General features: G+C 43.7%; 2 protein-coding genes, 1 non-coding gene and 2 pseudogenes across 10 annotated transcripts in view; 4 read left to right on the top strand and 1 right to left on the bottom strand.

Moving 5' to 3' along the window:
- Nucleotides 1-27222, top strand: part of PDZD2 (PDZ domain containing 2) — a 472210-nt gene that overhangs the window by 183066 nt on the left and 261922 nt on the right. The gene's annotated exons all lie outside the window — the stretch shown is intronic.
- On the bottom strand, nucleotides 52-621 carry LOC107974776 (large ribosomal subunit protein uL6-like). Its single transcript, XM_054685118.1, has one exon. It carries the CDS (start codon nucleotides 619-621, stop codon nucleotides 52-54), a length of 570 nt encoding a protein of 189 aa, XP_054541093.1.
- Nucleotides 2061-2164, top strand: LOC112209367 (small nucleolar RNA U13). The gene has a single exon (XR_002944104.2). It is a non-coding gene; the product is annotated as a small nucleolar RNA U13 (small nucleolar RNA).
- LOC134810037 (large ribosomal subunit protein uL18-like) lies at nucleotides 2763-27222 on the top strand (annotated as a pseudogene).
- LOC112209307 (U6 spliceosomal RNA) lies at nucleotides 9860-9956 on the top strand (annotated as a pseudogene).

Here is a 27222-nt window from a genome sequence, read left to right as displayed (position 1 = left end):
AAGCATCCGGCATCTTGTTTCTGTAGCTGGACAACTCTTAGATCTTATTAATCAGCCTCCTGAATGGTTGGTTTTTTCAGACATAGATACCATCCAAAAATTTCCTGATATCCTTGTTTTTAACCTTGTGGCTTGCTGAATCAAAGCCGCTGAATTTGAAACAAGCTCAATGTCATTTCCTTCAAGGATTAATTCATCTTTCTGAGTTTGAGATACTGAACAAGGAACACCTGGCCTCATCCAAACCCTGCAGATGTATTTTTCACCCAAGAAATTTCGGATTTCAACAGAAGACCAATTCTCCTGGATAATGATGTTGATGGGGAAGTGCACATACACAGACCTCATCTTGTAACGGAAGCCCAGTGTGACACCCTTGATGATGTTCTGTGCATAACTACAAATAGTCCAAACGGTGGCCATCTCCTTTCTGTTACCCCACCATTTGTCAACCCGGGGCCTCTTTTTTTTCTTTCCGAGAAGACTGAGTTCTACGTTGATGTGATTGAAGTCCCTCTGCAGGGTTCCTCTGGGGCCCTTCACAATAACTGTGCATCCCTTTAGAGTAATATTGACATTTTCTGGAATGTCGACAGTCTGATTGCTGAGAATGGTCTTCATTCTCGCAGTAGACGTGGCAAAAAAAAAAAAAAAAAAAAAAAAAGCAAGCATCTTTTGTGGCTCACGCCTGTAATCCCAGCACTTTGGGAGGCCAAGGCACGTAGATCACGAGGTCAGGAGATCGAGACCAGCTGGGCCAAGGCATGGTGAAACCTGTCTTTACTAAAAATAGAAAAAAATTAGCTTGGTATGGTGGCATGCACCTGTAATCCCAACTACTTGGGAGGCTGAGGCACAAGAATCATTTGGACCCAGGACGCGGAGGTTGCAGTGAGCCAAGATCGCACCATTGCACTCCATCCTGGGAGACAGAGTGAGACTCTGTCTCAAAACACAAACAAGCAAAACAAACAAAGCAGAAAGTTTGGCCGGTAACAGAAGTAACACTCAGAAAAATGCTCCAGCTGACCTAGAGGAAAGCAAATAACCTCCACTGTCAACTGCAGATGGAGAAGTGCAACCTCTAGGAACTGAAAGCAGTCCCTGATTGGCAACTCACAGGAAAAAGATACCTCAGGCCTACAACCACAAAGAATTGAACTCTGCCATCAAGCGGTGAGCTTGGAAGATATAGGAGCAGGAAAACCACCTCCATCCTCTTACGGTCCTGAGAATTGAGATAAGATAGATTACAGGAAAAAAGCATACACATTTCTTTACAGATGTTTTACAGGAGTCCTCCTAAAATAATGAAGACCCAAAGAAGCAGTTTTTGTCAGTTTCTTCCATTCTGGATTGGACGCAATAGTAAACTGTGAACATGTGTAAGGCGAAGGGGCTTGCACTAGGATAGTAAATAGGGTACGAAAATAGCTAGGAAGAGAAAGGCTTGTTTGTACAGAATTTCCTTGACCTCAACTTTCTCGTCCTTGATGGCAAGGATGTTGCATCTTACTAGTATAGGGAGGGCGTCTTTCACATGGGAATTTAATCTTCTGCTTTTAAGAAACAGCATGAAGGTCAAAGCGATCTTTTTGCACCTGCTGTTTTTCAAGTGCCTTTAACTTAAATAATCAGTATTCCAGGATAGCATATTTTAACTCCTTCAAAAAGGTCCCTGAGCCCCAGATGAGATTGTTGGCAGCTCCAGTCAACACAAGCCCAGCCATGCCATAGCTGTATTCTTACCTACAGAACCGTGAGCTAATAAATGGGTATTGCTCCAAAGCTTCTACATTTGTGGTAATTTGTTACGTAGCAATAGAAAACAAATACAATGGCAACATGCAATTTAGTACTTGATCCCTCTCCTGTCATTTACTCATTGTTTTGCATGTATAAATCTTGCCTTCCTTAACCAGATTATAACCTCCCTGAGAACCAGACCAAATTTGATGTTTTTTCTGCATAGCCAAATTATCTACCATGCCATAGGGGCTACACTGGGAGGAAGGTGGGGTGAGTGTTTAACATCCTGGCTTTAGAATCAGCCTGCCTTGATCCTTTTGTAGTTCGTGAGTATGATGACTGGGTGTTCACGGCCGTGTGTGAGATGTGCCACCCTCAAACCTTGTTGCAATGTCAGTGCATTACCTGTCTACCCTGAAAAAAAAAAAGAATCAGACTGTCTTGGCTTAAATCTTGGCTTAAACTTTCTAAGCTTTAGTTCCCTCATTTTAAAATGGGAATAAAATGCATTAGGAAAATTATGGAAAGATACACAAACATTGTTATCAGCAGTTACTTCAGAGGGAACGATTGCAGGATCAAATATCATAGGAGGTTTTTAGGATTAAATGAAATGATGCTTAGAAAGTTCTTAGGACAGTGCATGGCACATGGTAAAGCTCTATTAATACTAGCTCCGTGTTTGTAGAAAAACAGACCCTTTGACATGCTCGCCCTTCCTGCAGTTCCATATGTGCTAAATTTGTTTAGTATCACATGACACTGGCCCTGTCTCCCTACACACACCCACGCATCCCCACCTCCACCTCCTGGCCACCCACCAGGGATAGATAGACTAAACCCAGCCATTAGACTTGACTGACAACCAGTTTAATCTCCTGAAAATATGGAATCAAGCCAGTGAGAGACCAAGCTGCTTTGCTGTGTGGGATGAGCTGGAACACCAAACGGAACCACATCTGGATTCATGTCCAGAAAGAGCCAGAGCCACATGCCCGTACTACAGTTACAGAATGGCAGACGTCAAGAGGAAGCTGGTTTCTTTAGAGGAACACAGAGTGGACATGCAGAAAGGGACAGGGATGAAAGACAGTGTCCCCAGAAAAAGGGATGGGACAGTACCTTCCAGGGCCTGGCAGTTTCCAGCACCGTTCCCACAGTGCCTAGCTGGACTTGTTTCCCCAAGATCTCCATGTCCTCATAAGTGTCCTTTGCAAACAAATAAGCCCTAGCCAAAGAAAGGCTGCTGTGGGTGACAAATCAGACAGTCGGTCATGTTCTAATACATCCTGGGACACCGGGCTCTGGTGCTGACTCCACATCAATGTACAAGACAATTAAATGATATTTGTAGTCTTTTTCCAGACCTTTTTTCAACTGTCAGCGCAGTTGAATTCCCAGTGGCCTCTGGAGGGCACTATTCAGTTAAGTTTATTCCACGGTAGTGAGCACTACACCAGCAGAGCATTTAAGGAAAAGGTGTTTGAAATAATAGTTACCATTTCCTGAGTACCAACAACATGCTAACCATGGTGCTGCTTGCTTTACGTATATTATATCTTAAACAATCACAACGACTGTTTCCATCCAGCAATTGGAGATTGTTTTCGAGCATGGTTACTTGTTTCCACAGGCATGTTATTAACAGGTGTCAAGCAAAAGGAAAGCTTTTTTTTTTCTCTTTTAATGAACAGGAAGACTGAGTTTACAGCTCCTGATGCGAACCAGTTCAAGTTCAGTTGCCCCGCAATGTACTCCTTTTTAATTAGAAAAACAACAAATGTAGCACCATTGCAACACAGAGGGGAAAAGATATTTGGTACGGGGGTATAAATATCTGGGTCCCTCTTCTCTCTCAAGGTGAGGCAAAATGTTTCCTGCCTCCTGCCTTTTATCCATGCCCCCAAGATAATCGTGTTGGTTTCATGCCTGGCTGTGGGCTGCTAGGGAGTGGGAGCTGCTCCACAGGGAAGGAGTTTTTGTTCTCTACCTTGCTCAATGCCACCGTGGTGGGGAGGGTAGGAGTGAGGCTCCAAACCTTTTCAGGTAACAGTTCCCTGCAAAGTCTGAAAACAACCACTGACCTGTCTCCCTTTTATTTTTTATAAGATATTTGAGGCCAGCCACGGTGGTTCATGTCTGTAATCTCAGCACTTTGGGAAGCTGAGGCGGGCGGATCATTTGAGGTCAGGAGTTCGAGACCAGCCTGACCAACATGGTGAAACCCTGTCTCTACTAAAAATACAAAAAAAATTAGCCAGATATGGTGGCACGCACCTGTATTCCCAGCTACCTGGGAGGCTGAGGCAGGAGAATCACTTGAACTCGGAAGGCAGAGGTTGCAGTGAGCCGAGATCATGCCACTGCACTCCAGCCTGGGCGACAGAACAAGACTCTGTCTCAAAAAGAAAAAAAAAAAGATATACGAAACCTGTTTGTTTATTCGATATTATCAATGTAAATTAAAACATTTATCAGATATTACCCAAATGAGCCACATGCATTAGGTATATGCTTCTCATTTACTTCTTACAACATCCCTATGAGGTAAGAGGCAAGTATTATTACCTGCATTCACAGATGAGGAAATACAGGCTAAGAAAGGTTGGATAAACCCATCTATTAAGAGACAGAGCCTGGAATCGAGCTGGGGTGACCTGCCTCCAAGACCTGAGTCTTTTTTTGCTGGGTTGCTCTGTCAATTGCTACCCATATGCCAAATAGTGTGTCTGTCCCTATAGACAGCATGTCCATTCCTTATTGCTCCTTATTCATGAGGTCACTGTCTTGCCACTTCTCCACTATGGAGGGGTGAACCAGGAATCAGAAAATCTGGGATCTGAACACTTTCTTAATCTATATTTATTCATTTAAGGATATTTACTGACCACCTACTGTTTCAGCTCTGGAACTGCATATTGGGGAAATACTCTTCTATAAAACATATAAAGTCCCTGGTTTTCTGGGGCTTTTATCCATGCCTTGGAAAACTGACTTATCCTTGTAGGCGTAATTGTGATTAATAACGATATGAAGGAATTTTTAAAGTAAGCTTTCTTGTTATATAATAGCTTTCCTGAGGCTGGGCGTGGTGGCTCATGCCTGTAATCCCAACACCTTGGGAGGCTGAGGTGGGTGGATCACTTGAGATCAGGAGTTCGAGACTAGCCTGGCCAACATGGTAAAACCCCGTCTCTACTAAAAATACAAAAATTAGCTGGGTATGGTGGCATGCGCCTGTAATCTCAGCTACTCAGGAGGCTGAGGCAGGAGAATTGCTTGAACTGAGAGGCAGAGGTTGCAGTGAGCTGAGATCACGCCACTGCACTCCAGCCTGGGTGATAGAGCAAGACTCTGTCTCAAAAAAAAAAAAAAAAAAGTAAAAAATAAAAGTAATTTAAAAATGGCTTTACTGAGATGTTCACCTACTATAAAATTTATCCTTTAAAATGTACAATTGAGTGGTTTTATAGATTCACAGCATTGAATATCACCAATATCTAATTTTAGGACGTTTTTATCCTTCCAAAAAGAAGACACATACCTATTACAGGCATTCTCCATACTCCACTTCTCCAAGCCCCTGGAAACCTACTTTCTGTTCCTATAGATTTACCTATTCCAGATATTTCAGTACATGGTCTTCTGTACTGAAAGTGTAATGACTTCAGTGCTCATCTGTGTTTCAGTATGATTCAGAACTTTACTTCGTTATATTGCCAAATAGTATTCCATATGTTTAACCACATTTGTTTAACCATCCATCCATTTGTGGACATTTGGGTCATTTCCACTTTTTGACTATTATGAATCATGCTGTGAACATTGGTGTACAAGCTTTTGTGTGAGTATATTTTCAGTTCTGTTGGATATATATGTAAGAATGGAATTGATGATGATATAGTAACTCTATGTGTAACTTTTAAGGGAACCCCAAATTGTTTTTCAGGACTATTTTACATCCCCACCAGCAGTGTATAAGGGTTCTAATTTCTCCACATTCCTGCCAACACTTGTGACCTGTCTTTATGAGACCAGCCATCCTAGTGGGTGTGAAGCTGTATCTCACTGTGACTTTGATTTGTATTCTCTAATGATTAATCATGTTGAACACCTTTTCATGTGTTTTTGAACCTTTGTATATCTTTGGAGAGATGTCTTTTTTATTTTTTAAGACAGGGTCTTCCGCTGCCACCCAGCCTGGAGTGCAGTGGCAGGAGTGCAGTGCAGAGGCTCACTGTAGCCTCAACCTTCTGGGCTCCAGCAATCCTCCCACCTTATTCTCCTGAATAGCCAGGACTACAGGCATACGCCACTACACCTGGCTAATTTTGTAACATTTTTTTTTGTAGAGACAGGGTCTTGCTGTGTTTCCCATACTGGTCTCAAACTCCTGGCCTCAAGCCATCTTCATGCCTCAGCCTTACAAAGCACTAGGATTATAAGCATGAGCCACCATGCCCAGCTAGAAATATCTATTTAAATTCTTTACCCACTTTTAAATTGAGTTGTAAGAATTCTTTATATAGCCTAGATACAAGTTCCTTAGCAGATATATGATTTGCAGATATTTTCTCAGGCAGCTGCACGTATTAAACAATTGCCATGGATTGTTTTCAACAAATAACCTAGGGACAAGGCTGCTTTTGCAGCATCAGCTCTGAATCAAGTCAAGTAAAGAGAAACCTTGAAAATGGAGCCTTTCAGAGAGCTGTTGGACAGGTCAAGTAATAACAGTTCTGTGAAGATAGAGTTTTTGGGGGCCTCCAAACTTGTTCTGCCTCAGTGGCTGCTAGTGATGTTTCAAGCTTTTGGCTAACTTCCAGAGTTCTGAAAAAGTTGATTTTGGTCATTTTTTCTAGTGTTTTTGTTACTGTTATAGAGGTGTGGATTTTTGGAGGTCTTTATTTTTATCATTCCAGAAGGGCTTTTTCCAGTAAACTTATCTTTGAAATATGATATACATAAAGGCACATATCAAAAGTATTCAGCTTAGTGAATTTTTTTTTTTTTTTTTGAGACAGTCTTGCTCTGTTGCCAAGGCTGGAGTGCAGTGGCATGATCTCAGCTCACTGCAACCTCTACCTCCCAGGTGCAAGCTATTCTCCTGTCTCAGCAGAGTAGATGGGATTGCAGGCACCACACCTTGCTAATTTTTGTATTTTTATTAAAAACAGGGTTTCACCATGTTGGCATGGCTGGTCTCAAACTCCTGACCTCAGATGATCCACCCGCCTCGGCCTCCCAAAGTGCCGGGATTACAGGCATGAACCACCACACCCAGCCCAGCTTAGTGAATTTTTATATTAACCATCACCCAAACTGAGAAACAGAACTTAACTAGTATGTCAGAGCCCTCCTTCTTACCTCTTACCAGTTACTAACCCCCCTTTACCAAAGTAAAGTGGTATCCAATAGCTGTAAGAACTTTCCTATCTATGGCTGGGTGTGGTGGCTCATGCCTGTAATTCCAGCACTTTCAGAAGCCAAGGTGAGTGGACCACTTGAGGTCAGGTGTTCAACCTGGCCAACATGGTGAAACCCTGTCTGTACTAAAAATACAAAAAATTAGCCGAGCGTGGTGGTAGGTGCCTGTAATCCCAGCTGCTCTGGAGGCTGAGGCAAGAGGGTCACTTGAACCTAGGAGTCAGAGGTTGCAGTGAACCCAGATCATGCCACTGCACTGTAGCCTGGGTGACAGAGTGAGACTCCATCTCAAAAAAACAAAAAACAAAAAACTTTCTTGTCTAGTACCATTCTGATTTTTTCCAACTGTTTCATTCTACTTGTTCACATTTTCCCTCCAAACCACTCCCTTAATACATTTAATCCAATGGCTTTTTTTTTTTTTTTTTTTTTTGAGACGAAGTCTCACTCTGCAGCCCAGGCTGGAGTGCAGTGGCGCGATCTCGGCTCACTGCAAGCTCCGCCTCCCGGGTTCACGCCATTCTCCTGCCTCAGCCTCCCGAGTAGCTGGGACTACAGGCGCCCGCCACCACGCCCAGCTAATTTTTTTTTTTTTTGTATTTTTAGTAGAGACGGGGTTTCACCATGTTAGCCAGGATGGTCTCGATCTCCTGACCTCGTGATCTGCCCGTCTTGGCCTCCCAAAGTGCTGGGATTACAGGCGTGAGCCACTGCACCTGGCTCTGATGGCATTTTTAACTTGTATGTTTTATTTTTTTAATATTCAACTTTTAAAAAATTATGAACTAGCCTATTTGGGACATCCATTTGTTTCTGTCAAGCTCCTCCTGCCTCCCCAGATTCCTCTGTCATCACAGCCATTTCCCTATCAGTAAGCCAGGCCCTGGAGTATTGGCTGTTAATTCTCCTCTATCCCTTTTTCCCAGACTTGCAGACACCCTTGATCATCCACATAAAAAGGGAAGCTGAGATGTCTTCAGGATAAAGTTACATGTTTTTTCATGAGACTTCTGCACAGTGTCCAAACACTCTGATCTGTACAGATAGAAAGGACACTTCTTGAGAGTCTTTTGGGAGAAGCCTTATCCTGCAATTCTGATTTCTTTGCTTTTCCTGACCAAGGCTTCTCAGGCTAATTCAGAGCCATTGTGGCACAGCTCAGACAGCAAGCAGTGACATTCTGAAGTTGCTTCTTCTGAGGAATTCACCCAGTGGGAAAGCAAGGGAGGATGGAAGACTTCTTGGGCAGTTTACGAAGTGTGGAGACCCAGTTCCCTCTTAGTGCTTTTCCTTATCAGAGATCATTACCTGGTAGAAAAGGAGATGTTCTGATGGAGGATTAAGCTACATATAGTAAGTCACAGTGATATGGACATTTGAAAGTAATTGCTTGGGAAATGTAAAGAGGTCACAGTGGTTGAACTTAATGGTACAAAGAATAACCATGGGACCAGGTACAGTGGCTCACGCCTGTAATCCCAGCACTTTGGGAGGCTGAGGCAGTGGATCACGAAGTCAAGAGATCGAGACCATCGTGGCCAACATGGTGAAACCCCATCTCTACTAAAAATACAAAAATTGGCCGGGTGCGGTGGTTCACGCCTGTAATCCCAGCACTTTGGGAGGCCGAGGCGGGTGGATCACGAGGTCAAGAGATCGAGACCATCCTGGCCAACATGGTGAAACCCTGTCTCCACTAAAAATACAAAAATTGGCCGGGCGTGGTGGCTCACGCCTATAATCCCAGCACTTTGGGAGGCCGAGGCGGGTGGATCACAAGGTCAAGATATCAAGACCATCCTGGCTAACATGGTGAAACCCCGTCTCTACTAAAAAATACAAAAATTAGCTGGGCATGGTGGTGTGTGCCTGTTGTCCCAGTTACTTGGGAGGCTGAGGCAGGAGAATTGCTTGAACCCGGGAGGCGGAGGTTGCAGTGAGCCGAGATTGCGCCACTGCACTCCAGCTTGGTGACAGAGCAAGACTCCGTCTCAGAAAAAAAAAAAAAAAATTAGCTGGGCGTGGTGGCACTCACCTGTAGTCCCAGCTACTCAAGAGGCTAAGGCAGGAGAATCACTTGTACCTGGGAGGTGGAGGTTGCAGTGAGCCAAGATTGCCCCACTGCACTCCAGCCTGGGTGACAGAGTGAGACTGTTTCAAAAAAAAAAAAAAAAAAAAGGAATAACCATGGGGTGGGGAGAAGTATAAATGGAGTGAAAATTTTGGGCAAAGATAAGTGACTCAAAGTAACTAATAAAATGATTAAAAATCAATTCTGACTTTTAGTGGGTTTTTGTTTTGTTTTTTGTTTGTTTGTTTTAGAGATGGGGTCTCACTATGTTGCCCATGCTGGTCTCCAACTTCTAGACTCAAGTGATCCTCCCACCTTGGCCTCCCAAAGTGCTTGGATTACAGGCATGAGCCTGGCGTGATTCCATTTATGTAAGCGTCCTAGAATAGTCAAATTCATAGAAACAGAAAATGAAATGGAAGTTACCAGAGGTTGGGAGAAGGGACGAATGGAGAGTTATTAGTGGATGTAAAGTTTCAGCCTGGTGTGATGAAAAAGCCCTGGAGACGGGTAGTGGTGATGGTTGCACAACAACATGAATGTATTTATTGACACTCAACTGTACACTTGAAAATCATTCAAAAGGGTGCTTGCTTAAAATAATTCAAAAGGGTGCTGGCTTTGGCATCACCTATACTAAAATTGGAATAATACAGAGAAGATGAACATGGCTCCTGCTCAAGGATTTTTAAAAATAATAAAAATGGGTCGGGTGCGGTGGCTCATGCCATTAATCCCAGCACTTTTGGGGGGCCCAGGCAGGCAGATCACCTGAGGTGAGGAATTTGAGACCAGCCTGGCCAACATGGTGAAACCCCGTCTCTACTGAAAATACAAAAATAAGCCAGGCACGGTGGCGGGCGCCTGTAAACCCAGCTACTCAGGAGGCTGAGGCAGGAGAATCACTTGAGCCCGGGAGGCGGAGGTTGCAGTGAGCCGAGATCGCGCCACTGCACTCCAGCCTGGGTGACAGAGCGAGACTCTGTCTCAAAAAAAATTAAAATGGTCAATTTTATTTTATGTATATTTTACCACAGTAAAAAGATGTGCAGTTAAGTACAAACCTAGTGTGTGAGGAAAAGTCTGGGGTCACAGGTGGCCAAGGCCTTGGGGAACACATTGGTGTCTTTAAGGAGGTTTTCCCTCGTTCCACAAGTCCCGTGAGCAGGCCTGACCAACCCACTGCCACAGTGTCATTAACACTGTTAGCACAGTCGGTAGCCACTGTCTGTGCCTGGTTGATTAATAAGAAAGTACTTAGCTTCCTTCCAAAACTCTGGAAAAATGAGACAATGTCATTAAAAGGTTAAGACACTTGTTGCTAATATCTTAAAAGTGGCCACTAGAAACAAAGGTGAAGGCTGGGCCTGGTGACTCATGCCTGTAATCCCGGTGCTTTGGGAGGCTGAGGTAGGCAGATTGCTTGAGTCCAGGAGTTTGAGAAAGCCTGGGAGACATGGCAAAACCACGTCTCTACAAAAAATACAAAAATTAGCCAGATGTAGTGGCACATGCCTGTAGTCCCAGCTACTGAGGAAGCTAAGGCAGGAGGATTACTTGAGTCTGGGAGGCAGAGGTTACAGTGAACTGAGATGGTGCCACTGCACTGTAGCCTGGGCAACAGAGTGAGACCCTGTCGAAAAAAAAAAAAAGAATGGCCTTGATCTCCTGACCTCGTAATCCGCCCGCCTTGGCCTCCCAAAGTGCTGGGATTACAGGCATGAGCCAGTTGCAGTGAGCCGAGATTGTGCCATTGCACTCCAGCCTGGGCAACAAAATGAGACCCTGTCTCAAAAAAAAAAAAAAAAAAGAAAAGAAAAGAAAAAAGAAACAAACAAAGGTGGAGATGGAAATGTGAATCCATTTCAGTTACCTGGGCCCTCTAGAGACCTCTGTAAAACCTTTAGGGCAGAGCTTTCTACCGTTTATCCTGAAGCCTGAGACAATCTGGCGACAACCTCAACTGGGACCTTGAGAGCAGCAGTGACCTAGGCTCAGACTCCCCTGGTGGGGACTATGGCCATGGTGACATCATGAGGCTTCCTTGGCCCATCAACCTGTACCCTGTGCCTGCTGGGCAGTGCGGGGTGGTTGAGAGGCCAGGTTAGCCACCAGGATGCCACCATGCCAGAGATGAGGGATGCCTCAGAGGAGAAAGTTCTATGGGGTGTCCACTCTTCCTCCTCTGATGCAGAATTTGATGCAATGGCTGGACATTTATAGGCCATTTTCTTGGATGATGAATTCTGTTTAATACAAAGGAACTTCAAGAAGAAGAAGCACTGGAAGCTAAGCCAGGTTTTGTTGCCAAGAGGAGGAAACAACCAAAAAGGGTTCCCCTACCCTCTGACTCCTTCTTTAAGGGACCCCACAGCTCAACAAGCCTGTGTCCAGTTGGAGCACCTGCCCTGCTCTCCTCCACTGCTAGCTGACCGCCAATTCCAGGTTTGAAGATATGGAACAGGATATGCCCATATTCTCCATTTTTAACTAATAACCCTTTTAGTGAAGAGCTTCTGCCTGAAGAGGGTTCCTGGAAATTAATATGGTTGATTTCATGACAACTAGACATCAGCTTAAAGATGAAGTGGCAAAAAGTTTCTTGAATTTATGAACACTCTTCCCCCCAAAATTTGAACTATGCAACAGAAATAGAAGATAGAGAAAAGGATCTAAACTGTTGCTTAACAGTGAAAGTCTTTGCACATACCTTTCTGCTACCCAGCACATTTTGTGTGGTGCTCATTCCTGGGGAAGTTTTTTCATTTTGGTATTTCAAGCCCCACAGGTGGTAGATGACCTCAGCTTGTGGAGGAAAAAAAAAAATCAGTGATTAGGGATCATACCTTTAAGAGATTTATCTCATTTGGAGCATTGCACACCGGGGCCTGTTGTGGGGTGGGGGGAAGGGGGAGGGATGGCATTGGGAGATATACCTAATGCAAATGACAAGTTGATGGGTGCAGCACACCAACATGGCACATGTATACATATGTAACAAACCTGCATGTTGTGCACATGTACCCTAGAACATAAAGTATAATAAAAAAATATATATTTGTATATATATAACTAGATATATATATAAAATCTCTTTATGTATATATAAAGAGATTTATCTCATTTGATCTTTAGTTGGTCTAAATAAGGAGTGATCAAAAAGCAAGAAACATGAACTCTTCAGGAATATTTGCTTTTGAGAAATATGTGCTAGTGTTTCAAAACTTTGATAGCCTCGTGAAGTGGATTCACCTCTTAGATGATTTTGAGGCAAAGAAAAAACATTCTGTGTGTTAGAGGAAGACACTTCAAATCACTGCTGTGCTGACTTCTTCTTGTGTACATAATCCAAAGGTAGTGGAGCCGAAAGGTGGTCACTGATGTGTGGTCATCATTGAGATGAGATCACTGCAAGTTATTATCCCTCGAATATCTTCCACACCTTTCTTCTATGTGCTGTGCTGTTCTATTTAATGTTTTCAAAAGTGTTTCTTTTAGGGCCAGGAGCAGTGGCTCACACCTGTAATCTCAGCACTTGGGAGGCCGACGCAGGTGAATCACTTGAGGTCAGGAGTTCGAGACCAGCCTGGCCAACATGGTGAAACCCTGTCTTTACTAAAAATACAAAATTAGCCAGGCGTGGTGGCAGGCACCTGTAATTCCAGCTACTTAGGAGGCTGAGGCAGGAGAATCGCTTGAACCTGGGAAGCGGAGATTGCAGTGAGCCAAGATCGCGCCACTGCACTCCAGCCTGGGCAACAAAAGTGACACTCCATCTCAAAAAAAAAAAAAATGTATCTTTTAGCTTCAAGGACCCTGCCTTACTGACCAAGAAGATAAGAATTCATCTAGGGACAGTTACATGAACTCATCTTCTCAGTCTTGATTTCTAGAGCTGATGTTTAACTTTTCATCAATTGGACTGAGAAAACGAGAGCTTCATTGTCTTGGGTAGGGTCAGCATCTCTAACTAGCACAGCACCTAACACCTAGTGAAAACTCAACAAATGTTTGTTGAGTGACATAAGCGTTCCTTCTGAAAATGCACGTCTTGGGTTTGTGTATCTTCTTTCACTGGTCCTGAATCAGTCCTATTATTTCCAGCAGGCTCATCACTCATTGAGAATGTAGTCATAAACCCTTGTGGGTCTCAATTTGGAATGTCCATGATTGTCCACCTAAAAATAAATAGAAGTATTATGTGTTAAGTGCTTTTTAAATCTGCTATGTTTGCAAAAAGGATTCTGCGTTGGTGCTCCCAATTTACCAGTCTGACTTAGATGTTTTGAAATAGAGTGAAATGTATCTTTATTAAAAAACAGCACAGTAATGGTATTTGTGTAAGCTTGTTTCAATGTTTTCTCTATAAACCAATAGTAACTTTATTGGCTTTTTTTTTTTTTTTTTTTTTTTTTTTGAGACAGAGTCTTGATCTGTGGCCCAGGCTGGAGTGCAGTGGAGTGGCATGATCTTGGCTCACTGCAACCTCCACCTCCAGGGTTCAGGCAATTCTCTTGCCTCAGCCTCCCAAGTAGCTGGGATTACAGATGTGCACCACCACACCTGGCTAATTTTTGTATTGTAAAGACGGGGTTTTGCTGTGTTGGTCAGGCTGATTTCAAACTCCTGACCTCAAGTGAGCCACCTGCCTCGGCCTCCCAAAGTGCTAGGATTATAGGTGTGAGCCACTGCGCCTTGCCAATTTTATTGTTTTTGAGGGAAAAATCCACGATTTTTACAAATGTCCCCAACTTGATCTAAATCCTCCTTTCTTTTACAACCTCTCCTAGAGATGATGCTCTAATGACAAAAGCAGAGAGGTAGGCAAAGGTTTTTTATGATCCCCTCTAGAAATTTTGTTTAGAAAAGGGTACCTCATCTGTCCAGGATTAGTAAAATAAATTATGTAGGCTGGGCGAGGTGGTTTATGCCTGTAATCCCAGGACTTTGGGAGGCCCAGGTGGGTGGATCACCTGAGGTCAGGAGTTCAAGACCAGCCTGGCCAACAAGATGAAACCTAGTCTCTACAAAAATACAAAAATTAGCTGGGCATGATGGTGGGTGCCTGTAATCCCAGCTACTCTGGAGGCTGAGATGAGAGAATCGTTTAAATCCAGGAGGTGGATGTTGCAGTGAGCCAAGATCACACCATTGCATTCCAGCCTGGGCAACTGAGCGAGACTGTCTTAAAAAAAAAAAGTAAAGAAAGAAAGAAATTAAAAATAAATAAATAAATCATGTAGACTAATCCACTTCTGGAAGAAGAGGAAAGGTGTACTTGAGTTAATTCCTGCTGTGTAATAAGATTCTATATTGAATTCTCAATGAGAATATCAGCCTGGATCCCTCCCCACAAAATGCAGACTCTCCACACCTGTGCTGTGCATTCTTGAAGGTGAACTAGTCTCATACACACACTTTGCTGATGAGAAGCTCCAAGCCCAGTAGGTGAAGAGACTCCCTTTGGGTACCAGGGGGAGCAGAGTCACGACAAGCAGCTAGGCCTCTGGACTTGCTGGAGCCTTCTTGCCAGGGAACAGCAAACTCCCACCTGCCAGCTGAGAATGGTTTTATATTTTTAAACGACCATAAAGAATATGAGGCCAGGCACAGTGGCTCATGCCTGTAGTCCCAGCACTTTGGGAGGCCGAGGTGGGCAGATCATTTGAGGTCAGGAGTTTGAGCCAGCCTGGCCAACCTGGTGAAACCCTGTTTCTACTAAAAATACAAAAAATTACCCAGGCATGGTGGTCCATGCCTGTAGTCCGAGCTACTCGGGAGGCTGAGGCAGGAGAATCACTTGAACTTGGGAGGCAGAGGTTGCAGTGAGCCGAGATTGTGCCACTGTACTCCAGCCTGGGTGACAAGAGTGAGACTCCATCTCAAAAAAATAAAAATTAGCCGGGCATGATGGTGTGTGCCTGTAGTCCCTGCTGCTTGTGAGGCTGAGTTGTGAGGATCACCTGAGCCCAATAGGTAGAGGCTGCAGTGAGCTGAGATCGCACCACTGCACTTTGGCCTGGGTGAGTAACACAGTGAGACCTTGTCTCAAAAATAAAAAGCAAAAAGTAAATGAAGTAAGACTAAAGACACTAAGATGAACAGCTAAAAAAGAGCAAGAAAATGTATATACACATGGTATCTGTAAAGTTTGGAAACAGGTAAAATACACAAAATTCTGTGAGATCTTCAATCTGTAAAAAATAAAATTATATTAAAAATTATATCCTGTGTTTATACTTTATGGACCCCAGGGTCCACTGTTGGAGTGCAGTGGCATGATCTCAGCTCACTGTAACCTCCGCCTCCAGGGTTCAAGCAATTCTCCCACCTCAGCCTCCCAAGTAGCTGGAATTACAGGTGCCCTCCATCACACCCAGCTAATTTTTGTATTTTTATTAGCGATGGGGTTTTGCCCTGTTGGCCAGGCTGGTCTTGAAGTCCTGACCTCAAATGATCTGCCTGCCTCAGCCTCCCAAAGTGCTGGGATTACAGGCATGAGCCACCATACCCCACCGAGGTATATTTTAATCCCCAGAAATCCATGGAGCTAGAAATGCTCCTCAAAGAGATCCATATAATCACGTGGCTCAGCAGCACAAACAGCCTCTCATCTCTGGAATCACAGTCTAAAAGATTTTGATAATTAACCTTCGTTTTCTACTTTGAAAAAGAAACTCACCCAAATTCAAACAGGTAAACAGTCATGTCAATTTGCAGGTGAGTTTTCAAAAGCTGATCTGGAGGCATTGTTCTGTGAAAATAAATTAAATAGAACAAAGGCTAGGCAAACAAGTCATCGTTATTTTCTTCACAAGGCCATGGTTTTCAGTGGTAGTTTTTCATTGACTTAGTAGAGTAGGCTGATATCCATATAAATGTAACTCTAAAACCTCCCTGCCACTCTCACGTTATAGCACAGTCAGGGCATCTAGGCAAGCCACGGAGAATTCCAGGTCTGGGGCATTCCCAAGAGGCCAGGTCTGTGAACACATTCTGGACACCTGGCTTAGCTGACCTCCACATCAATCCTGTTGTGAGAGTTTCTTCATCTTCATCATCTGAAGTCTCTCTAATGGGTTGGGAGAGAGGGCTCAGTCTCTGCATCCCCCATTCTCCCATGTGGCGTCTCAGCACGTGTCCCTCCTGCCCTCCAGATCATCTGTCCTGCAGGGACCCCAGAAGCTCTCACCAGAAAGAGATTTGGGTGCCTGTTCTGCGTACAGGTTGCCCTCTCCTGCCATCCCTGCATTGTTGTTAACTGCAGAAAGACAGGAAAAGGTCATCGCTTTTGAGTTCCTTCAGTTTGCTTTCAATTCTTTTACTCCCCTCCAGAGGTCATCTTTGAAGACGAGTTTTGTTGACAGGGGGTGCAAAATCTTAATTTATCTTTGTAGTGCTCCTTGAAGAAGACTTCGGAGTTCAAAGCAAACAGTAAGAAGAATGTTTGCTTTAGTGATATTTATCATTTTATCCTCTGTAATGACCACAGAAGAGAAAGGAGTTTGCACATAAGTTATAAATTATCATGTCAAGGGAAAATGTGGTAAAAGAAAAAAAAACAGATTTTAAGAACTCATTGGTGTTATTATAGAATAAATAACTGGCAAATATTTGGTTCATGAGCACATTTAAGGTTTAGAACTGAGATCTGCCTAAGAGACAGAAACCTGAGCTTTTAGGTAGAAGGGAGATGGAATATAATCTTTATTTTCAAGAAGCTTGGGCTGGACATGGTGGCCCACGACTGTAATCCCAGCACTTTGGTAGGCTGAGGTGGGCAGATCGCTTGAGCATTACAGGTTCAAGACCAGCCTGAGCAACATGGCAAAACCCCATGATGTGGTTTGGCTCTGTCCCCACCCAAATCTCATCTTGAATTGCAGTTCCTATAATCCCCATGCGGAGTGGGAGGGACCTGGTTGGAGGTAATTGAATAATGGGGGCAGTTAACCTCATGCTGCTGTTCTCATGACAGTGAGTTCTCACAAGATCTGATGGTGTTACAAGGGGCTTTTCCCTCTTTGCTCAGCACTTCTCCTTCCTGCCATCATGTGAAGAAGGACACGTTTGCTTCCCCTTCTGCCATGATTGTTACGTTTCCTGTGGCCTCCCCAGCCACGTGGAACTGTGAGCCAATTAAACCTCTTCCCTTTATAAACTACCCAGTCCCAGGCAGTTCTTTAAAGCAGCAGAGAATGGACTAGTAAACCCTGTATCTACCAAAAAATACAGAAATTAGCCAGGCATGGTGGCATGCACCTGTACTCCCAGCTACTCAGAATGCTGAGGTGTGAGGATCACCTGAGCCCAGGAAAGCAGGCAGCTTGAGACTGCAGTGAGCCATGATCACGCCAATGCACTCCAGCCTGGGTGAGACCCTGTTTCAAAACAAAACAAAACAAAACAAAACAAAAAAGCCACCTCATTTTATTCTGAAGGTTTCTTTGACTGGGGGGGAAAAAACCTGAAAGTTTAATTACAATGGGCCTTGCAAATGCTATTTATATCTCCTATCACCCACGCTCATTCAAAGAGTAGTCATTTTCATTATATATATATATGTTTATAGTCCAGAGGTCTTTTTTTTTTTTAACAGTAGCTATTTTGCCACGAATTCATAGGGAATGGGTTCCAGCAGCTCAGGCTCCTTCCTACTGGTTCTCACAAAATGTGCTTCTCTGAGTGGAGCAGGCTGGCACTTCAGTTGAACCCAGGTACCTTTCTGTTGGGCTTCTTTCTTTTTCTGATCATTTTCCTCACGCGTTTCAGGAAGCTGTCTCGGCTCTTAGAGTGCTTAATGTGCTCAATACGCACATTAATTCTCTTGGCAAGAATCTTGCCCTTAACTTGTTTGTTTACAACAATGCCAACAGCACGCTGGGGAACATTGTAGACTCTTCCAGTTTTGCCATGGTAACACCTGTGGGGCGTTCCTTTTTGAACAGTACCCATTCCCTTGATGTCTACAATATCACCTTTCTTATAGATTCACATATACATGGACAAAGGAATAACTCCATGTTTTCTTAAAGGCCTGGAGAACATACTGGGTGTCTCTCCTCTTTCTCTTTGTGTTTCTCATTTTGGCGAATTACTGGAGGATGGCGGTTCCACTCATTATATTTTTGAAGCCTCATTTTGGTTTACGTTTTAAAGTATGTTATCTAGAGGAAAAACATTTAAATTATAAAAGCACTACTACTGAGTTCAGTAAGGCATAAAGAAGAAAGTAAATATTACTTGTCATCCCATCATCCAGTGGTGGGATATTACTAATATCTGGTCTATTTTGTCCTGAACTTTCTCTGTGCACATGTGTACACACACACACACACATAAACACACACATCTACAAGAATGCGTGGGCTACACACATCTGTGGGTATGAACTTAATGAGTCCTGATTCTACCACTTACCAAATGTGTGACCTTGGGTTATTTCTTAACCCCACTAAGCCAGGCTTTCCCTAACTGTAAAATGGAATCAAGAACAATACTCAGCCAGGCATGGTGGCTCACACTTGTAATCCCAGCACTTTGGGAGGCCCAGGTGGGCAGATCACGAGATCAAGAGATCGAGACCATCCTGGCTAACATGGTGAAACCCCGTCTCAACTGAAAATACAAAAATTAGCCAGACATGGTGGCGGGCACCTGTAGTCCCAGCTACTCTGGAGGTTGAGACAGGAGAATCACTTGAATCCAGGAGGCGGAGGTTGCAGTGAGCCAAAATTGCACCACTGCACTCCAGCCTGGCGACAGAGTGAGACTTGTCTCAAAAAAAAAAAAAAAAAAACAAAGAACAATACCTGGCTGGGCGCGGTGGCTCACACCTGTAATCCCAGCACTTTAGGAGGCTGAGGCAGGCGGATCATGAGGTCAGGAGTTCGAGACCAGCCTAGCCAATATGGTGAAACCCCATCTCTACTAAAAATACAAAAATTAGCCAGGTGTGGTGGTGCATGCCTGTAGTCCCAGCTACTCGGGAGGCTGAGGCAGGAGACTCGCTTGAACCTGGGAGGTGGAGGTTGCAGTAAGCCGAGATCATGCCATTGCACTCCAGCCTGGGTAACAGAGCAAGACTCCATCTCAAAAAAAAAAAAAAAAAAAAAAAAGAATAATATCTAACTCCTAAGGCGATGAAAGATTAAATGAGGATCTGCATGTGAAGGCTTATTACAAGTACTGACACCCCATGAACACTTAATGAAGGTGAGCCGTTAATTTGTAACTTTCTCTTGTCACTTTAAAAACACATATAGCTTGATAAGCCTTTTTGTAGCTTTGAAAAACTACCAGTTCTCCTCCATTTCATCCCTGTCTTAGCGGGGATTTGCATATATTTGAACTCTTCAAGTTAGAATCCTGAACCTACAATTACAGTCATTGTTAAAATAATGTTTATGCACACTTACAGTTATGTGCCAGTTCATTCTAGCTCACAACACCTCTGCGAGGTAATTGTCATTATCCCCAGTTACAGACGAGAGAATCCAGGCTGGTAAAGGAGGGCTGAGATCTAAATCCAGGCCTCCTGGCTCCACGGCTCTGTTCTTCTCGCCCGGCCGCTCATTCTGACACAGCCCATCCCCAGTCAACCGCACAGCCTTCCAAAGGCACTGGGTTAAGTCTGAAAGCAGTTTCCTGGCTCGAATCTGGCTGGTTCCTAATAGAGCAACTGCTATCTGCTAGGCAGGGAAGGCCCCTGGACCAGAAGTCAAGAAACCTGGGTTCCTGGAAGTTCCCATATCCTTTTCACAGTTTCATCACTTGCGGAGTGGGTAAAATAATATCTGTCATTCCTTCTTTGTGGGATGAAGTGATAGCCAGATAAAAGTGATGATAATACTAACAATATGACAGGAGTTTAAGAAGTTATAGAAGTCTTTTGTGACTATGTACTGATACTTTTATGACTAATTACTAATACTTTCATTACTAGTTACTATAAACCAATAATAATGAAAGTTTTTGTTTTTTTACCACCCATGTTTTTTGTTGTTGTTGTTTTGTTTTTTCTTTTTTCTTTTTTGAGATGGAGTTTTGCTTTTGTTGCCCAGGCTGGAGTGCAATGATGTGATCTTGGCTCACTGCCACCTCTGCCTCCTGGGTTCAAGTGATTCTCCTGTCTCAGCCTCCCGTGTAGCTGCGATTACAGGCATGCACCACCACACCCGGCTAATTTTGTATTTTTAGTAGAAACAGGGTTTCACCACGTTGGTCAGGCTGGTCTCGAACTCCTGACCTCAGGTGATCCACCAGCCTTGGCCTCCCAAAATGCTGGGATTATAGGCGTGAGCTACCGTGCCCAGCCTATCACCCTTGTTTTTAATGATATTCTTCATGACTCTGGTAATTCAAAGTGTTTTCCCACCCTGGGCATATTAACAACAACTTTTTCTTTCTTTTTTTTTTTTTTAGATGGAGTCTTGCTGTGTCACCCAGGCTGGAGTGCAGTGGCACAATTTCGGCTCACTGCAACCTCCACCTCCTGAGTTCAAGCAGCTCTCTGCCTCAGCCTCCCAAGTAGCTGGGATTACAGGTTCCCGCCACAATGTCCGGCTAATTTTTGTATTTTTTAGTAGAGATGGGGTTTCACCATGTTGGCCAGGCTGGTCTCAAATTCCTGACCTCAAGTGTCAACCTGCCTTAGCCTCCCTAAGTGCTGGGATTACAGGCATGAGCCACCACGTCCAGTCATTAACAACTTTTTCTTGATATCATCATGTCCTTCATTCCACATTAACCAGCCTGCCCGAGTTTCCACCAGATCTTGCTTGCTACCCTGATTCCGAGTCTCCCCCACACTGCTCCATGTGTAAACTGGAAAGTAGTCCTAACAGGGTCACAGCAACCCTTCATACCCTTTCCCCGCAGACTGCATTTATAAATGGGCTAAACTCCACCCTCCTTGGGGTTAAAGTGAGGTGGGCCCTTTGTACAGCGCCACATGTAAACAACGTGGCTTTTGAGATGTCCCCTAAAGCCTGGAGAGGAAGCCACGTTTTTCATTTGTGAGAAAATTATTCAAGGTTCTATCTGGTCCTTTGCTTTTCCCAACTAGGAGGTTTTTCAGCTGATGGAGAATGGTGGTGGACCAGATAAGATCAGAACTGAGGCTGGAGTCCTAAAGTTGCTTTTCTGGAGGATTTCCTAGAGTTGGAGAACATGGAATAATTAGGAAGGGGCATCTGATCCTTGAGGTCAATTTGGAAGAATTGAGGGAGCTACCTACCCTCAATTCAGTGTTTCCTGAATGTGGTTCATTGACTTGTAAAGAGGAGACATTTTGATATATCATTGTAAGAGAGCAAGTCAAGGTGAAACGCTCAATTGAATGGTAATTGCTTGGGAAGAGAAGAAGGGTCAAAGTGGTTGAACTTAATGATGCAAAAAGAATGATCATGAGAAGAGAATTATAAACGGAGTGAGAGATGTTAGGCAAAGGTGAGGGACTTCAAGTCAGCTATAAAGAAAATGATTAGAAACCTATTCTTGGAAGCAGATGTCCATCAGAGTGAGAAACAGAGACCATAAAGGAATATCTTCAAGCTTCTCGATTTTTAACAATGTGCATATGTTTTGTTTTCCATATATTTACGTATTACTGAGTATAGAAATGATTTTTGTCAAGACCAAGTGGTAAGGACTTGGTTGTTATAAAATAAGATTGTCAGATTTAGCAAATGAAAAATTCCATGTGATTTTTGGGATCTACTTAGAGTAAAATAATTACTCATTTTTCATCTGTGATTCAAATTTAACTGGGTCTCCTATATTTTATCTGGCAGTGTTAGTATAAACCTGTGTAAGGAAAGGCACCAGCCCCTGCTAGATGAAGGTTTGCTGGGGAAAGGAACAGTCTCTGGGATACTATCCAGCTTCAACTCCTTTATAGAAGGCCCTTCATGGTAACACAGCACTCACTATTATAAAACCATCTGGCAGGGCTGGGTGTGGGCCCGGCCTAGAGGTGAGCAATGGCTGTAATTGATTTTCTGCTTCTGAGTTTACGTTGCCCAATGCCCAGTTCTCAGGGATAGGTCAAAGCAGAAGACCTCTGTGAGTGGGAACAAGTTTCTTTAAACAAGAAACAAGTTTCTTTTATCATATACAACTGAGCACAAATTATTCATGTTTTCGAGACTGTGAAAGGTAGAAATGGAAGAAGATATTGTTACCACGTCAGAAGAATGGGAGATGAGAAGAATTCTTTCTCTCTCTCCGTCAGATGCCAGTAAGCAATCGGACTATCAAACATCTCCAGACATTGCCAAATGTCCCTGCGGGGATAGGGGAAGGGTGTGTAAAATACCTGATTGAGAATCACTGGCTTACAATATCAGGCATCATCCTAGACACTCAGCCTCTCCTCCTCAACAAGCCTTTAAGGTAGACGGTTTAAATATAAGGACAGGAAACGTCAAATGACTTACCCAGAATCTCACGGATAATCATTATGGGATTTGAACTTTAAACCTAGGTCTTTCTTATTCCACTACGTCTCCACACTGCCATATAACACACAGTTCCAACACCAAAGGAACTTCAGAGCTATCTGGAGAGGTGTGATGTGAACCAAGTAAGTTTCAGTGCGTTCCCTGGAGAATGAGTGATGTGAGCACTCAGAAGAGAGAGGTAACAGTGGGAGGGAAGTCAGGGAACGTGTCCTGCACAGATTAGAATGTTCTTTGCATATTTGTGGGCAAACAGTGAGTTTGTACAGAGAAGTGGCAGGAAGTAAGATCCGGACAGATAGCACTGGGTAGCAGTTAAGAGTAAGCACTGGTTCCAGGTAGACTCTCAGATCCAGCTCCTCTACTTATTAGTTGTGTGACCATGAACTACTTAGATAATCTTGTCCAGTTTCATTGCCTGTAAAATGGGTTGCTGTAATAATAGTACATATTCTAAGATTGTAATAGGGATTTAATGACCTAATACATAAAAGGCTTAGAACAGGTCTTGGCATCCTGTATGTGTTCAATACATGCTAGCTACTTAGTACTTGGTTCTGTTGGACTTCAAATAGAGTTTAGAATCTATATTGTAAATAATGGCAGCTTTTGAATCAAGGCCTGCAAAGATGTTCCAGAGGCACCACAATCCCCCTTCCTGTGTGCATTGGAAGATCACAAATTAGTATATCTTTGGATCAGAAACCATTCTCCGGTTCCATGAACTGTTCTGTTCCTGGGGAACTGTGTCAAATGGTTCAGCCCCTCTGTGGTGGCTTTGGGTTTGAAGCATTTTGTTTGTTTGGTTGGTTGGTTTTTTAATTTGAGACGGAGTCTCACTCTGTTGCCCAGGCTGGAGTGCAGTGGCGCAATCTCGCCTCACTGCAACCTCCGCCTCCTGGGTTCAAGTGATTCTCCTGCCTCAGCCTCCCGAGTAGCTGGGATTACAGGCGTGCACCACTGCACCCAGCTAATTTTTTGTATTTTTAGTAGAGACAAGGTTTCACCATGTTGGCCAGGCTGGTCTTGAACTCCTGACTTCAGGTGATCTGCCCACCTCGGCCTCCCAAAGTGCTGGGATTAGAGGCGTGAGCCACCACGCCTGGCCGGGTTTGAAGCATTGAGGACATCTTCCCAACAGAGCTGCAAAGAGGGAAAGAGACATGGGCATCTGTTCAGACGTCATTCACTCATCCATCCATTCAATCAACATTTACTGAATACCTTTTTAATTCTGGGCATCATGTTTCCATTAACTACATCTGGAACACCAATAAGTCACCACCCCGTCTGTGTGTCAGCTGAAAGTTGATTGGATAGAATTGTCATTGTTTAGTTTCAGGACAATTCAAAGTTATATTTGTGGATTGTGTCAGAATCCTGAGGTTTCTTCTCATGCTTTGCTTGGTGCCACTGCTGGGCCTTGTGTTTGTGGAGAGCTGGTGGCCCTGGATGTGGTCGGGGATCTTCTCCTGGGAATTTCCGCTTTCTTTCTCTCTTCAGCTTTTTACAGCTGCATAAGGTTTAGATCTGTTAGCAAACACTTGTATAATTATGCCCCTCTCTGTTTACAGATTTAGGATAAATTGTCCTAATGGGAAAATATCTGTCCTTTAGAGTAATTTGGATCAAGGCTTTTTATTTTTTGTTTGTGTCTGGTTCAGTTGCCTTTCTAAAAATCATTTTGCTGTCTGTTTCACTCATGAATCATCTATTGTTGATATACAACAGCACTCAATAAACCTCGTTAAAAATCTTGTCTTGATCTAAAAGGAGTTGACATTGGGGAAATATGTGACCCATCCATATGCTGTCTCATAGATACTGAATTGAAGGAAACATTGGATTGTAAGGCTCTTTGGGGACATCTGATAAGAAGCCCACAGAAATGACAAGCCAGAGGTCTGTGCTGAGCTGTGACATGAGTCTCTGTTCTGTAGGGTGGGGTTTGTTAAAGTTGTCAGGAATAAGACCTACTTTAAAAGATACAAAATGAAATTTAGAAGACGACAAGAGGGTAAAACCGATTACTATGCTAAGAAACGCTTGGTGATAGAGGATAAAAATAAGTACAACACACCCAAATACAGGATGAGAGCTCGCGTAACAGAGATATCATTTGTCAGATTGCGTATGCCCATGTAGAAGGGGATATGATAGTCTGCACAGCTTATGCACACACTGCCAAAATTTGGTGTGAAGGTTGGCTGACAAATTCTGCTGCAGCATATTGTACTGGCCTGCTGCTGGCTCGGAGGCTTTTCAGTAGGTTTGGCATGGGCAAGATCTAGGAATGCCAAGTGGTGGTGACTGGAGATGAATACAATGTGGAAAGCATTGATGGCCAGCCAGGTGCCTTTACCTGCTATTTGGATGCAGGCCTTGCCAGAACTACCACTGACAATACAGTTTTGGAGGCCCTGAAGGAAGCTGTGAATGGAGGCTTGTCTATCCCTTGCAGTACCAGACACCCTGGTTACGAATCTGAAAGCAAGGAACTTAATGCAGAAGTTAATGCATTGGAAGCACATCACGTGTCAGAATGTTGCAGATTACATGCGTTACCTAATGGAAGATGAAGATGCTTACCAGAAACCATTCTCTCAATACATAAAGAACAGCATAACTCCAGACATGATGGGGATGTATAAGAAGGCTCATGCTGCTATGCAAGAGAATCCAATCTATGAGAAGAAGCCTAAGAAAGAAGTTGAAAAGCAGAGGTGGAACTATCCCAAAATGTCCCTTGCCCAGAAGAAAGATCAAGTAGCTCAAAAGTAGGCAAGCTTCCTCAGAGCTCAGGAGCGGGCTACTAAGACCTAAACCAAACAATTTTCTATGACGATTTTTCAGATAAAGACAATCAACTTATTTACTAAGCAGCTGAAGAAAAGGAAACAGGAAATGACCGACCAGAGCCTTGACCACCATGCTGGAAAACCTCATTTCAGTTCATGTGTCTTAAGGCATCACAGTCAAGAAGCATTTGTATTCATTCATGCCACAGTCACACCTACTATATGCAAAGTTAGATTACAGCTGAATAATTAAATGTATAAAGGTGAACCTTGATTTGAATTCTTCAGCTTTGTGGGAGATAGCAATGCACCCTCCCTATCAGAAAGTGAACTTGGGGCCTGGCGCTGGCTCACGCCTGTAATCCCAGCACTTTGGGAGGCTGAGGTGGGCAGATCACCTGAGGTCAGGAGTTTGAGACCAGCCTGGCCAACATGGTGAAACCCCGTCTCTACTAAAAATACAAAAACCACCCAGGTGTGGTGGTGGGCACCTGTAATCCCAGCTACTCAGGAGGCAGCGGCAAGAGAATTGCTTGAACCCAGGAGGCAGAGGTTGCAGTGAGCCAAGATCGTGCCATTGCACTCCAGCCTGGGCGACAGAGTGAGACTCTGTCAAAAAAAAGAAAAAAGAAAATGGGCCGGGCACGGTGGCTCACACCTGTAATCCCAGCACTTTGGGAGGTCTAGGTGGGCAGATCACGAGATCAGGAGATTGAGACCATCCTGGCTAACACGGTGAAACCCCGTCTCTACTAAAAATACAAAAAATTAGCCAGGCGTGGTGGCAGGCGCCTGTAGTCCCAGGTACTAGGGAGGCTGAGGCAGGAGAATGGCGTGAACCCAGGAGGTGGAGCTTGCAGTGAGCTGAGATCTTGCCACTGCACTCCAGCCTGGGCGACAGAGCGAGACTCCATCTCAGAAAATGAACTTGGTCCTTCCTTTCCTCTGTTTTGCTGGGAAAAGATGATTATTTCCCCAGGCAATGTAAACCTGTGTAAAGCTTGCTTTTCAATCAGTTTGGCCAATAAGCATGAATGCTTCTTTTTGCAATGTTTCCTCCCTCTGAATAGCTAAAAATACCTAATGATAAGAGGCAGTGGTGTAATGATTAAGCACACCCTTTTGAGTCAGACCAAATGGGTTTGAATTAGGACTCCAGCATTTATTAGCCGTGTTACTTAACCTCTTTGTGACTCAGTTTCCTTATGTTAGAATAAGACTAATAATTATACCCACTTCACAGGGCTACTGCAAAAAAATGAGATAATCTAAATAAAGTACTTAGCACAGTGCCCAATATAATTATAGTAAGAGCTTAATAAGTCATAGCTATTATTATCATCATCATCAACTAATTATTTAAACCCATTAAAAAGCAATACGTCCCGTACACAGAACAGGAGCGAAGCTATGAAATACACTTACCAGGCTGGGTGAGGTGGCTCATGCCTGTAATCCTAGCACTTTGGGAGGCAAAGGTGGGTGGATTACTTGAGGTCAGGAGTTCGAGATCTGCCTGACCAACATGGTGAAACTCTGTCTCTATTAAAAATACAAAAATTAGCCAGGTGTGGTGGCATGCGCCTGTAATCCCAGCTACTATGGAGGCTGAGGCAGGAGAATTGCTTGAACCCAGGAGGCAGAGGTTGCAGTAAGCCGAGATTGCGCCATTGCACTCCAGCTTGGGTGATGGAGTGAGACTCCATCTCTCTCTCTC

The sequence above is a fragment of the Pan troglodytes genome, chromosome 4 (genome assembly GCF_028858775.2).
Source record: "Pan troglodytes isolate AG18354 chromosome 4, NHGRI_mPanTro3-v2.0_pri, whole genome shotgun sequence".
NCBI classification, from domain to species: Eukaryota; Metazoa; Chordata; class Mammalia; order Primates; family Hominidae; genus Pan; species Pan troglodytes.
Note: the sequence above shows the minus strand (reverse complement) of the source record. Positions and strands in the feature narration are given on the sequence as shown.